The 14,604-nt window shown below is 36.4% G+C and overlaps 1 protein-coding gene across 4 annotated transcripts in view; it reads left to right on the top strand.

Moving 5' to 3' along the window:
* LOC145984114 (uncharacterized) overlaps positions 1 to 14,604 on the top strand; it is a 677,559-nt gene that overhangs the window by 361,866 nt on the left and 301,089 nt on the right. For 3 of the 4 annotated variants that reach the window (XM_083117547.1, XM_083117546.1, XM_083117544.1), the window contains one exon: positions 6,484 to 6,624. The exons of the other annotated variant lie outside the window; for it this stretch is intronic. In XM_083117547.1, coding sequence (XP_082973673.1) covers positions 6,484 to 6,624 — 141 coding nt within the window. The remainder of the gene's footprint in view (positions 1 to 6,483; positions 6,625 to 14,604) is intronic. 4 annotated transcript variants of the gene reach the window in all.

Here is a 14,604-nt window from a genome sequence, read left to right as displayed (position 1 = left end):
CCCAGTGATTTAGACCCCCAGTTTAAAATGTAGCTTCAATCCCGATTAGACTATCTGAGCATAAAGTGAACTTTAAACATTGTCTGACAAAATCGTTTTCATATGACGTGAAATATTTCATTAACATTAACGTGTAAATATTTTACTAATGAAAACAGCATTAAAGAATAAATATAGAAGTTTAATCATAAATCTCATCGTACATGATACTGCAAAAAAGCTTTTATTGAATGACTGCAGAATTAGGCACAACTACGTAAGATGGACATGGGTCATGTTCACGAGTGATATAAACAGCTGTTGGCCATCAGCGGTGAGCCTACGTGTTAAGGTGTTTTACTAGTAGAAAGCAACATTAAAAAAAAAAAATACATACGTATAATTTGGCCCGCTTTATAGAAATTCGATCATACATTATGATATTGGCAGAAACTTATATTGAATGACTGTAGAACAACAAAAACATGGATATGGGATGGACATGGATAATGTTCAAGAGCGATATATATTTCTTAAACACAGCTGTTAGCCATCCGCGGAGAGCGAGCGGGTGGATCCTACTTTAAACTATAGATCCAGTCTGCTGGCGAGACTGCCGCCGCCGCGCCTTGTGTAAGAGAGCTCGCGACTCGCGAGCGAACGATGAGTGAGGAGAAGAGTCGCTTAGGCGAGCGAGTCGTTAAGGTGCTTAATGACTCTTCGTGCCGACTCGCGAGTCGTGAACGATGAGGGAGGAGAAGAGTCGCTAAGGTGCTTAATGACTCTTCGTGCCGACTCGCGAGTCGTGAACGATGAGGGAGGAGAAGAGTCGCTAAGGTGCTTAATGACTCTTCGTGCCGACTCGCGAGTCGTGAACGAATGATGGGGAAAGAGTCGTGGGACTGTGCTGTGACTCTTCGTGCTGTTTCAAGAGTCGTGAACGAGCGATGCTCGTGGAAATGCAAGCATGTGTCGCAGCGCAGATCTGGAGTGCATTTTGTTGCGATATTAAAACCAGTGATCGAATGCAAAAAAGGAAGAATATGTAAATGCACGTTATTACTAATAAAAGGTTGATATAATTATATAGCATTTCTGTGTATGCTATCGTACTGCATAATTTGCATTATCCGCAGCATGAAATGTAAACTGAAACAAGATACAAATATAGAAAATCTCACTCATGAGGCAGAGTAATGAAAACAAGTATGTGTATAAAAAAAAGTATAAATTTTGTTTGTGTGTGTGTGTGTTTACTGTTTACACATATATGTATATCCACACTATGAGGTTTAAATGAACTATTCAAGAAACTTCAGGAGCCCAAAATGAGTCTCCTAAATTTAGTATGAGGTTACAACCACCGAAATGAATGTTCCTCGCCTCAGTATTGATAAAGATTTCGCGCAATAAGTAGCGAGTTGTGACTCCCAATGTCAAGGGGTGCTGTGAACAGAAACTTAATCTTCAAACATGTTACAAATCTATTCAATTTGCAATTTCTTAAAAAATAATATTCAGTCAATATAAACTAACTAACAATACTTCTAAAATTATGCTTTCACAAATAAGCCAGAAATCAAACTTTCGAACAATTATATATTCTTCACAATTTAAGGAACTTATATTTGGAATGCATGGCCATGCCTACGAGTACATTTACATTGCCTTTTCTTTTATACAATGCTCTTACAAGTAAGTTACAAATGTACCAAGCGTTGACAATACTGATGGCAAGCTTAGGTGGCCATATTTGTATATTTTAAAAGTTCTATCTTTTAAATATGTTCTTTTCTTTGTAAAATATATTGTATGTTGGCAGAAAAGTCCAGCCTCCCTTACCTGGGGCTGGCTTTTAAAAATATATATATCTGGTTTCTAAGATTTCTAAGTCTAAAGATCACTTCACCACTTCTGCTATGAAGATCCTTCGGTATCAAGTGATGTCACTGTTATTTCAACAACTAGTATTCCGTTTTTTGTCCATTATGAACTTTAATTTGGATTTGTTATAGACAAATATCCATTTTTTGGCCCCGACGCTTAACTTGTCGTCTTTTTGGAAGCCATTTTTCATCCCGAAGCCTTGAACCAGGTATCCTTCACTGTCAAGTTGTGATAAGGACACACAGACTATTGAATCACTACTTTTTTGTACATCACGAATGTACCTTCTGATAGAAACTGCTGTAAACTTATTTTACAAGTTCAAATATGTAATAAAATTATGTTTCATACAATTTTAAGACATTTTTGTATTATTTACTATCTCAATTGAATATATTTTGTATGTTTATTGTCCTTATATTATTGTGATATTTTCGATTTTACCACAAAGTGATTTAGCAACACTGCAAAATAGCCATGAACTAAGATCAATCACTATTAAGCATTTTTCTTTGACAAATTTCATCAAAATGTTAAATTAACTAAAAATTGTGCCCTTTTTTATTGCAAATGTATGGAAAACCTTGTGAAACAAATGTGAATACTAATTAGCAAAGAAATATTAACAAATACAAGAATTACTGCTACAAAATTTTCCGTTCTTTGCCATGCTTACAATGGAGCATGAAAATAAATAAAATACGTGACCATATTTTAATTTTGAATAACTTTTAAAATATATCTCCGAAAATGATGACATTTCGTAATCTGTGGTAATTTATTATGGGGAATGCAATGAAATAAAAGCCCCCACTGAAAAATGAAGATTTAAATTTCCAATCTTAGCATATTTAATGACCATATAACAGTGCATCTGAATGGTAATTGTATTTTTCTTATTTTATGCCGCTTTTCTTCAAATTTTAAGTAATCGCGACGATGAGGATGATGCGTGATGATATAGATGAAGGGACACTCGTAAAGAATATCCTTGCCCAGACCGGGACTAGATCCCGGGAACTTCTGTGGCAAGATCAAATGTCGATTACTTCAGAATCTTGGCCATCTAGTCGGCTACACGCACACACACATACACAGAAATGCAATACAATTTATTAATCTTGAAGGACGTACGTTGTGTTCGTTTACTTAAATACAATCATCTGCTTCAACACCACCTACCCCCTTCCCCCTCTTCAGGCATGTGTTTCGAGAAAAAGAAGCTTGGCGACTCTTTTGAACGACTCATTTGAACGACTCTTCTCAGTGAGCGAGCGCTCATGAGTCGACTCGCACAAATGAACGGCTTGAACCCATCACTACACGAAAGCCAAGCTAATGCGTGCAGCGCCGCGAGACCAACTGGAGCCATCTAGCGGCTGAAGCAATAACTACATGCAAACGACTCGCGACAACGCAGCGCGTTCCGCGATGAGGCAGAGCAGAATTGTTACGTATTTTAGCGGTGAATAGATGACTGAATTATCGTAAAGTCACCGAGCAAGAAATACGTTACACCCTGCCGTCCTAGTGCATTGTGATGACTAGAGCCCGGATTCTCAGGTTTTAACCTATTTTATTCCTTACTTGGTAACGTCACTATTCTAACATATATTTTCGTTTTAGCCATTTCTTAATGAAATACATGAATCCTATAAATAATTTTTTTTCAGCTAAATAAATGAAACCTTGTTTTGCTTCATCAGAGTGAACACATTGTTAACTGTACGGCAATATGAAAACGTATTCTCTCCCCCCTCTCTCTCACACACACACATACACACACGCCCCGAAGGGGGAATGGAAATGAGAGAAGGGAAAGGGCATGAGAAAAAATGGGAAGCAAAGTTGGTATTACAAAAGAAATAGCTTAACAATGACACGTTTTAAATATTTCCGAAATTTCATTGTTGTTGTGATCCAACAGATCCCCGTTTAAGAATGTAAATGTAAGAAAAGCAGTTACAGTTCAGAATAGAGAAGAGAACAGAGCTAGTCCAAGTTATTCCTGCTGGAACATGCCTGAAGTGAATGCCGCAAAAAGTAATTTACTTCGACAATGGATTTGTTAACGATTCCCATTTTTCAACAGATGGTAAGGTCATGTTTTGCAAAGTGTGTCAAAAGCAATTAAGTTGTGACAAAAAAATCACATTTTGAGCAACATAAGGAGTCGACAACCAACAAAAATAATATCACAAAATAGAAGAAAACATTGATTTAACTGTTTATTTCTTCATCTGCGACAAGTTTTACGATGGATATTTTTAATGTGCGGTTTGTCAGCACCAAACGTGCCATGGAATGTGTTGAAGAACAAGGTTTTACACAGTTTTCTTGAAGATATTAGTGGTCGTAAAATTCCAGATGAGTCTACCTTGCGGAAGAACTATTTGAAGCCCCTCTATAAGAAGACACTAGATACCATAAGAGCCGACATAGGTGACCATTACATGTGGCTTTGTGTTGATGAGACCACGGATAGCTGCGGCCGTTACATTGTCAATGTTGTCATCGGGAAGCTCGATTCTGCCGAACCTGGAAAACCTATAGCTTGTGTTGTTAGAGAAGCCTTACGTATCTTGTGGCCTACAGAGAATCGAGATGAAAATTTTCTCCTCCTGCATAGTGATACTGCCGCCTATATGATTAAAGTAGGAGAGGTTCTGTCAAGTTTCTATGTGAATATGATCCACGTAAACGTGCCTAGCCCATCGGTATGCAGAAGAAATAGGAAACAATTTCCCAGGAGTAAATTATATTATTTCTTCTGTCAAGAAAGTTTTCCTGAAATCACCAAGTCGCAATCAGACATTTAAAGAGTTGCTACCAGAAATACCTCTTCCTCCAGAGCCAATCATCACTCGCTGGGGAACTTGGTTGTCAGCTGCACCCTACTATTCTGAACATTATCAGGAAATAAAAAGTGTTGTGGATAAATTTGACAGCAACGAAGCTGCTTGCATCTCGACGGTGAAGAATGCTCTACTTAATAGCAAAATTATAGCTTTTCTTGCATTCATAAAATCCAACTTCGCTGACTTTCCTGCTAACATTGAGCACCTGGAAGGTGCATCACTTCCAATAAACGAAGCAATGAACATCATTGAAACACTGTCAAAGAAGCAAGTACCAGGGGTATTGGGCGGTGTACTCACTTCAAAGCTCTCTAAAGTGCTGGAACGAAATCCTGGATATGTGAAGATGAAGGACATATCTGCAGCTCTCCAAGTAGAACAAATAAGTGGAAAATTACCATGTGGACCTAAAAAACTTGCATCTATGAAGTATGCCCCAACACTTCATGTTGTGTGGAACGAACATTTTCTCAATACAAAAATTTGTTGAGAGACAATAGGAAATCTTTGACAACAGATAATGTGGGATTGTACATGGTTGTTCATTGCAACACTTCATCTTAAAAAAATGACGATTTCGTTTTGTATGCTAACCTTTGATTTGGTATTTTAAAAACTGGAACTTTGAGTTTTTATTATTTTCTGTATTTTCTAAAAACTCTGTTTTTTGTATGCTTTAAGTTTAGTAAACATGTAATATGTGAAGAAAAGTGTGTTTGCAGTATTGAAGTTCATGTGTAAATGTAAAGATTTGTGATTGATTTCAATAAAAATACTGGTAGGGAAAAATCCTAAAAATAGCTAAATCATCTCTTTATAAAGCCTAAAATGATGTCTATAAAATCCTAAACGTCCGGGCCCTAGTGATGACCACTTCACCACGTACGTCGGCCAATGCGTTTTTTAAATACATATTTACGGTTTGGTTTGGTTTGATGTTTTAAGTCCACTTTATGCACAGTAAGGCTAATCGGGACTGGACCTACAGTTTAAAGTGGGATCCGAACCACTTTATGCCTCCACCGGGTATCGAACCCGGGACCCCTTGATTACAAGGCAACGACGCTACCACTGCGCCATCGGGGAGGCCTACATATTTACGGTTTTTAACCTCTTACATTACTTGGTATGTAGAAGTGGACAGTCAATCTCATTAATATTTACGTTGCAATCTTTCAGGTAAAACCTTTCTTTGAGTCTACGAACCATAAAATTCCCTGGATGTAGTTATGAAGTTTGGTAGTAAGCAACAGTGCAGGGTGGTGTTTTTCGAACATATTTCGGTTGTACCGCCACACACGATCGCCTCCGAAGCTAAAGTTGAACTAAAACGAATGTGTCACTTTATGTGAACAGAAGTGTAGAAGCAGGAATGGAATATGCGCCCCACAATCTTCAGAAATGAGTAGGTGTTCAATTTTATTCAGACGACCATATTATTTGCAATTTTCTCAATCTTGGTAAACGACGGCTTTTTGTAAATATTCGAAGGAGGAAGAAAAAATGTATTGTGACATTAATGCAAGAAGGTGACGGGATGCTAGTTATATATTCAATCGACCTTCAGTGTGTACTGTATTTAGGTTCTGAGAAGGTATATTCTGAGCAATGAGATATTATCGGTGTTGTAAATGCTATATATGATAGCATTTCACAATATTTGTGTGTACCTGTATCTATTATTTATAAATTAACACTAAATGCAGGGAGTTTTTTAAATAGATAATGTATTTTCCTTTGTATTGGAATTTTCTTTCAGATGTAAATGAATGTCAACATAATCTACACGACTGCTTACCAACTCAAAGATGTGACAACACTATTGGTTCATTCCAATGCATTCGTTTCACAAGTTGTGGCACTGGATATACATTAAATGCTCAGACTGGTCGTTGTGAAGGTACATGGGCATTTGGTTTTGTCATAAACTTTATGTTATTTATATTAAAGCACGTATTAAAATTAGATGCAAATTAATGAAAATGTAGTTTCTGGATAGTAAGTTCAGTCAAAAAGAGCCAACATAAAAATTGATAACAGAGGACAGCTATTAATTTGTGCAAAATGCCCTGTGTTGGTAAGTATATTTCTTGCATGTACGTATTTCAGAAATTAAGTATCATTACTTGTTGAAGTATTTTCTTGTAGAGAAATATTCAACTTATATAATTTAAAATTATAAAAATGATGCCTGTTGATTTATATCGCCTTACAGACGCAGATATAAAGAAGAAATGTACAAACGTTTAGGAGAATTATTACATTCCTTCCTGCACTCATTAAATTCAAGCTAAAATTTTCAAAGCAGTGAAGTTTCTACTACATGTGCTTGATCTTCAATAAGTGTGGATGTGATATGATCAGCAAATTCAGTGCCACTTGAACCAGGCAGCCGCGAGAAAAACTTGTTGTTAAGCCATGAGCAAGAATGAACTCTGGCTACTTAAAAAAATGAAAATCTCTAAATGTTTGGATCAAACATTTCAAAGCTGTTTCCACTTCATCCAAGCCAGCAAACCATCAGATAAAATACTGATAATTGGCTGACTATTTCAGTTGAACTATTACTAACAGCTGTCTATAGATCTTCACAGGTGAGTCTCCTTTTGATTTGGGAGAATCTCAACAACCACTCTCTTTGAGTCTTACGTCTTGGAACCACCAGCAAACTCATGATTAAAAAGTGCATAATTAAAATGTATGAAAGTGCATCCCTGATGGCGCAGTGGTATCAATCAAGGGGTAATCAAGGGGTCCCGGGTTCGATACCCGGTGGAGGCACATAGTGGTTCTGATCCCACATTAAACTGTAGGTCCAGTCCCGATTAGCCTTACTGTGCATAAAGTGGAATTAAAACACCAACTCAATCAATCAATTAATATGTATGAACATCTACACGATGTTAAAATTTTTCTGCCTTCACACAATGTCAGTATTAATGGATCAAGAGGCATCGATTACTTTGTAACTATTCTGAAAAGCTAATAATTTTAGTTCCATTCTAGAAATCACTTACTTGTATTGAATATTCTATGTAGTTTTAGTCTGTTTGTAGTGAGCACAAGTGAGAAAAGTCAAAGTCATTCATTGTAGTTTATTTGTTAAATGATCTTTCTGTTTTTACTTCAAATTACATTTTGTGTCAGCATGAACTGTACAGTTTAATTTACATTAAAATAATTTGATATTTATATTTTTGTTATGATATTATGTAACATTAGATTTACAGTACGTACTTATTTAATGAAATTTCATTTCAGTAGTAATAATTTAAAACGTAGTGTTTTATATTTCACTCTCTCCCTCTTTCTTTTTTCTCTGCATACATATACACACACATGATACGTATGCGTATAAAGTTCCAAAACTGGCAGTGTATGTGTGTATCAGTGTTTGGAAGTAAAAGTTAGTTTTTCTAGGAATTTAAACTGTAACTAGCTACTAAGTTGCTGTAAGCTAACTGTAATAAAAGCAAATAGCAGATGGGTTGCTTTTGCAACAGAAATAACGTTATCAATAGTTACTGTTAAAATTACCTTCGTACCTTCAATTTTTGTGTTTTGTTTCTCAACGTAGTAACTTTATTAAGACTTAAATTTATTGTGTTATTCTTATATTTAGAGCTAAATTAAGCAACTCTGTCTCCAACTATGTGTCTTTTCTGGATGGTGAGGTGAAAGGATTTTCGTTGAAGGCAAGGAAGCTAGGTTTAGTTGCACGCCAAATTTAGAGCATCAACACCTAATTGCTATTTGTCATTTCTAATTGCCCGCGAAGAGTTCTGTGTTTTGGGTGGTTCCTGAATTCATTTGGAACGTGTTAGACGAGCTAGAAAGACGTTATTGTCGAGGAAGTAGATCTTGTTGAACTTGAAATGGAATGGAAAGAAACAGCTGCAAGTCAAATTCATGTCACAGTATGTTAAATACTACCATGGTCAACATACAAACTATTCTTAAATTAAAATCATCCAAGAAAAGGTGAAAAATTAGGTGTCGTAAAGTAACGGTAAAAATAACGGTTTTAACATTACCTCTGTCACAAAAAGTAACTCTGTTACATATACAGCTGCTTACTTTTAAAACTAGTCACTTTCTGAAAAAATATATGCAACTAAGTTACCACCAAAAGTGGTGTAACAAAACATCTAATCGAGTGTTAAAGGTCTCCATACTTTGTGTAGTTTGACAGTAAATGGTGTAACAAGACGCCAAAGTTGGTGCTAATCAACTCCAATTCCGCATAAACACCAAATGAGTGTACTGTTGTAACCACTTTTGGAAGCAACTAAGTTGCATATTATTTAGTGTGTAGTTAGAATAAGAATTTCAGAAGATAAAGGGTGTTTCATAAAGTGCGCAGTTTTTGAAAATGCAATAACTCAATGCATGAAAGTTGACATTTTGTTTTATATTATTTTACACATTCACTACGATTTAATAATTTTAAAGTGAAAAGTGTATGGCATATGCCCGTATGCGATTTAAAAGTGAAAAATGGTGTCTGGCATATGTCCACCTCCGTTTTGTAAGCAAGCAGGAACTCGATCTGTGAAGTTCACCATGACTCCTGTGCAGACGTCTCTGTCGATTGAACCAATTACCCGTTGGATTTCCCTCTTCAATTCTGGGATTGTTTGAGATTTTGGTCAGAAGGTGTGATTGGCCCCTTTTTTAAAGATGGGAACGAAAATGCAGTTACGGTAAAGGGTCCTCGTTATCGGAACATGATCAGAAATTTTGTGTGGCCTGCTCTGGATGAACTGGATACCGTGAGTATGTGGTTTCAGCAAGGAGGGAGCTACCTGTCACACATCCTACGAAACAATAACCTTACTGCAAGAAAAGTTTCCTGGCCGCGTGATCTCACTTCGTGGTGACCAGGAGTGACCTCCGAGGTCTTGTGACCTCACCCCTTGTGATTTCTTTTTATGGGGTTATGTGAAGTCACAAGTGTACATGAACAAACCTCAAACAATCCCCGAATTGAAGAGGGAAATCCAACGGGTAATTGGTTCAATCGACAGAGACGTCTGCACAAGAGTCATGGTGAACTTCACAGATCGAGTTACTGCCTGCTTACGAAACGGAGGTGGACATATGCCAGACATAATTTTTCACTCTTAAATCGCATACGGGCATATGCCGGACACTTTTCACTTTTAAATTATTAAATCGTAGTGAACGTGTAAAATAATAAAAAAACAAAACGCCAACTTTCATGCAATTTTGGCTGAGTTATTGCATTTTCAAAAACTGCGCACTTTATGAAACACCCTTTAGTAATTGTCCCTGGTAACTGCGTTACCAGTAGCTAGTTTCTTTCAAACACTGCATTTTGTTTCATTTCGTCGTTTATTATTGTTGGGAAAGGGCCTCTCTCTGTTTTATGTGATATGTTGATATTTGTGGGTATCCCACACTTTAGTATTAACTCCTGTGAACACTTAGAATCATCCACATTTTTATCTCACCACAGAAAAATGGGTTCGAATTATGGCCTTGGCATGGGTGTTCTTCGTGTTGTTCTTTCATAAATTTTATCTGGTCATCACTCATCCTCATCATCACGATAACAATAAAGATAAAATGCTATCCACTCCTCTTCTTTTCACACGCGCACAACACACACCCTTGTTGTAACCTTCAATTTTAGTTGATGAAAAAAAATCATGTTCATTCAAAGCATTCTTTTGTATCCATTTCTTGAAAAGAGTGTATTTTCACCAACTCTTTATTCTATCATCTTTCGTCGATACCAGTATTCATTTTTTTCTTCGCAACTCTCACATACTTTCCGATTTCGAGATATTGTACTCAATGGGAAAAAAACATGAACTGCAAATTTGAGAACTAAACTTCTCGGAAAGATTAAGCACCACAAAGTATCCTAACATCATTTTTTCAAACATTACTGGATAGTGTTTTTACTGTTTTCAGTCCAGTTTCACACTTCTCATCAAAACTTTGACGTTCAGAAGCCTTTTCCTCATTTCTCCTGTTTTTTTTTTTTTTAAATATTAAAGCCACCGTCAGATTATTTGAAGCGGTGTTTGTTTTTTCACTGCTACGGATACTTTGTATCTGTGCTATTCTGTTAAAGATTTTTTTGGTATTTGATGATCTTATTTACAGTGTCTCTCAAAAGTTTTAGGACAGCGAAATTTTAAACTAGGCAACCCAATTTACACAAGGCGTTGGTGGGTTGCGTGTAGAGTTAGGCTCAATTTCAGGGTTGCCACATGCACAATAGATATTTATAAAATACGCGAAAGAAATAAAAACAAGCATTATTGTATAAAATTATTAAAAAGATCACTATTATATCGCAAGTGACAAAATTCTTTCTCAAAGAAAAAAAAATAGGTTTTCTAGTATTTCATCGCTGATGAATCTACAGATAGGAAAAGAGGTGAGAGAAAACGAGAGGTGACAAAGAACAGGAGAAAGAGAAAGCGAAAGGAGAAGAGGAAAAGTAGAGGAGAGAAGGAAGAGAGGATGGACGAGGAGAGGAGATGTAGTGAGGAGAATGAAAGAAGATTATAGGAGAAATGAGGAAAATGGAACAAAGAAGAGAAAAGAGGAGGAAAACGAGATGAGAGAAGAGGAGAAGAGGAGACGAGAAGAGGGGAGTGGGGAGTAGAGTAAAGGAGAGAAGAACGAAAAGAAGAGAAGAAGAGTGCAGTGGAGTCGGAAATCTAAGACAGGAAAAGAGATACGAGGAGTGGAGATGAGTGGGATGGAGATAAGATGCGAGAAAAGCAGGGAAGGCGATATGAGATAAAAGCAGAGCAGAAGGAGGGAAGAGAAGAAGGAGAAGAGAAGAACAGAAGGGACTGAAGAGAAGAGGTAGTTGCATAAAATATCGTCTCAGCGTCAAGAATTGACGCATTGGTCAAATAATCGACATGAAACATTCAATAACATTTTGAAATGTATTGGAGAATGTATTAGATCGGTTCGAAATGCCTTTTGGCTTAGTTCAGAGCAAGGTAAAATCTTCCATGTAAGATCTTTGATTTTACCTGCGATTATACCACTAAAAACATGAATGTAATTTTAATATTTATAAGAATTATCCAAGTTTTGTCCACTTCTCGGTTCGTTGAAATGGAGATTTTGTAATTTAATATTTCCCCTCCCCCCATCGTTAATTCCAAACTGAATCATTCAGTTTCACACGGCGTGGACATTGAACACAATGGGAAAGGTCTAAAACTTACGGAAATTTTCTGCCACCGGAAGGGTTTGAACCTACGACCATCAGATTGACAGTCTTGAACGGTAAGCACTACACTACAAGCTTTCGCTCCTGAAAGCAAGTAGAAGGAGCTGACCAATGTGAAATGTAGATCCAACTCTCCTCCTACATGTAATGTGCAAACAATACTTGTTTGTAACAAAGAAAACGAAGGTAGTACGACTTCGCGAAAACATTTAATGGAAAATGACACATGATGAGAACTTTTCATTCGATATTTGCGGAGGTATTATTGCATTAAACTCGAGTGTGAAAAGGGGTCAAATTAGTATGTGCTGAATTGCCACAAATATAAATAGTTATTTCATTAATATTTGTCAATGTCTTTAAAGCAGTACTCAATTATCGTTAGAGTATCATAATTCACGATCTTATAACATGAAAATATCCCTTTGAACGTGTGTCAATTCATTTATTTGTTTATTCTTTTTATAAATTCCATATGCAGAACAATGTAGTCACTATACACTGCTATTACAAATAATGTTACCATGCTCTTGTTTAATAGAAGGGGATTTAAGAAAAAGAATAAAAAGAAAACCTAGTATGGAGGATCGAACCAGGGATCGCAACCAATGCTTTCAAAAACTCTAACCAATACACTACTCCCTTTGTTTCCCTTGGAGCAACAGTTCTTAATTATTCCGTCGCGTCAATATTGTAAACGTTATCGTGTAAAAAGAAGTTCAATACTCTGTAATAGCTCTGTACTTCTAGTTACTCTATACACATGCATTTGAAATTTAACTCTGAATTTATTTCTTCGTTGTTAGTATATCTAAGCTTGTGAATATACTTTATTTGTATTTTTATAACGGTTAAATGAACATCTACGAAATAGTTCCTTATAATAACCCCCGGTTGACCAAGTTACCAATATAAACAAATGGAATAAAGATTGTCTTCGAGCTTACATTGTTAAAAAGGAGCGGATACACGTATTACTATCCTAATACTTATTCAATAAGGTTTCTTGTTTGTCAGAAATGATCACTTAAACTATTGCATGTTGAGCTAGTGCCCACCTAGCCGCCTCTGATGAAATCTATCATTCTTCAGATTCTCTTTAAAATTCGACTCTGGTCACTTGTAACTTGCTGGGTGCAGACACTGTGCATCGACACAAGTGATTTGCGATAAGAAGCGGCCTTGAATAGCGTGAGTGAGTCACTTTGAACGCGAGCAAGCTACGCTACCAAGCTTGTCTGCCTTTGAAAACCAAGTCATATTTTTTCACCGTTTCCGAACGCGATTGCTATTGTAGAAGTATATATTCTCTCAAAAGAGCACGAAAGGAAATTCGACCAATGTTCTCCCGTCGTTTAAAACCAAATATTATCTATTAAACGAAAAGTTCAGGATTGTCAATAAACCTACCTGAGCATAAGGTGGATTTAAATAATACATTTAATAGAAATATTCTCCAAAATTTCTCTCCCACTGTCTACGTCAGGCTAGTGCCCAGGGGGACATGGGAGCCATACCCCCTCGAACCCTGAAATATTTAAATGTGAACCTATCAATAACTACGAAAATAACATCGTCGATTTCAGAAATGTGTAAAAATTTCAATTTTGTTCTTACATAAATGAAACTGGTTCTTGCGCAAAAGACTTCAGTCTGCAGTATTGGATGGTTTTAGTTTCATAATGCAAGGCTAGCAGACGTCCGTTTCACCGATTTAGTCAGGACAGTGCGTTACTTTCAATCCCTGTACCGACTTTTTCGAACTGCAATCGAGATGCGAGAATGTCTCTTTATTATTGTTTTTTTTTCTTAACTCACAATTAGACATGTTCTATATTGTAATAATAATTCCTAGTACGCAACATTTAATTTATAAATATATTATTTTCTAAACATAGTATTATCATGACTTTTCAATGGGGCTTGCACTATTTGAACTATTTTGTAATCTCTCTCTCTTACACACACACACACACACACATATATATATAAAAATTTGGGTCTGGCCCCTCCCTCAAAGAAATCCTTCGTACGGGCCTGGTCTACGTCAATGACAGAAATGCAAGCAATATTTTTATTTATTTTTAACCCAGTTAAAGGAATGTGGAAGAATTTAAAAGAAATAAGAAAGAGCGGAACGACTGTTCTTCGAGGAAGAAAAATAAGAAGGATTTAGTCCAGCACCTTAACACAGTGTCCCACGAGTCTCTCTTGATTAATACTGTCAAATGTGAAGTGATTTTATGAATAAAATGTTCCGCCTGTTTACGTCTAACGTTGCGCAGATTTGGTAGTTCGAAAACGGTGTCATTATTTCGTGTTACCTTACGCAACAGCAAATACATTTCATAAGACTGTTCTGAACACGAGACTTGCGTCAGTAAACAAGCATTTCGTCTGTTGCAGTAACACAAGAAAATAATATCGTTCTGCAATGTTCAAGCCTCTAGATATTTTCCATTAATAATGTCTAATCACAATAATAAGTTAGAAGAAATATCTCGCATTTTCACAAGTACGTACCAAAATTCTCATTTTTCTTCATCACTTCGAAAATAATTTCTCGAACATATCTGCTATACTACAAGAAAGCAATTCAAAATTAAAGTAAAAGTTCAACTACATGTATACCCAACGACATTTACAATATTG

Source organism: Lepisma saccharinum, chromosome 2, assembly GCF_977018435.1.
Source record: "Lepisma saccharinum chromosome 2, izLepSacc3.1, whole genome shotgun sequence".
Taxonomy (NCBI): Eukaryota; Metazoa; Arthropoda; class Insecta; order Zygentoma; family Lepismatidae; genus Lepisma; species Lepisma saccharinum.
This window is presented reverse-complemented; position numbering and strand designations above follow the sequence as displayed.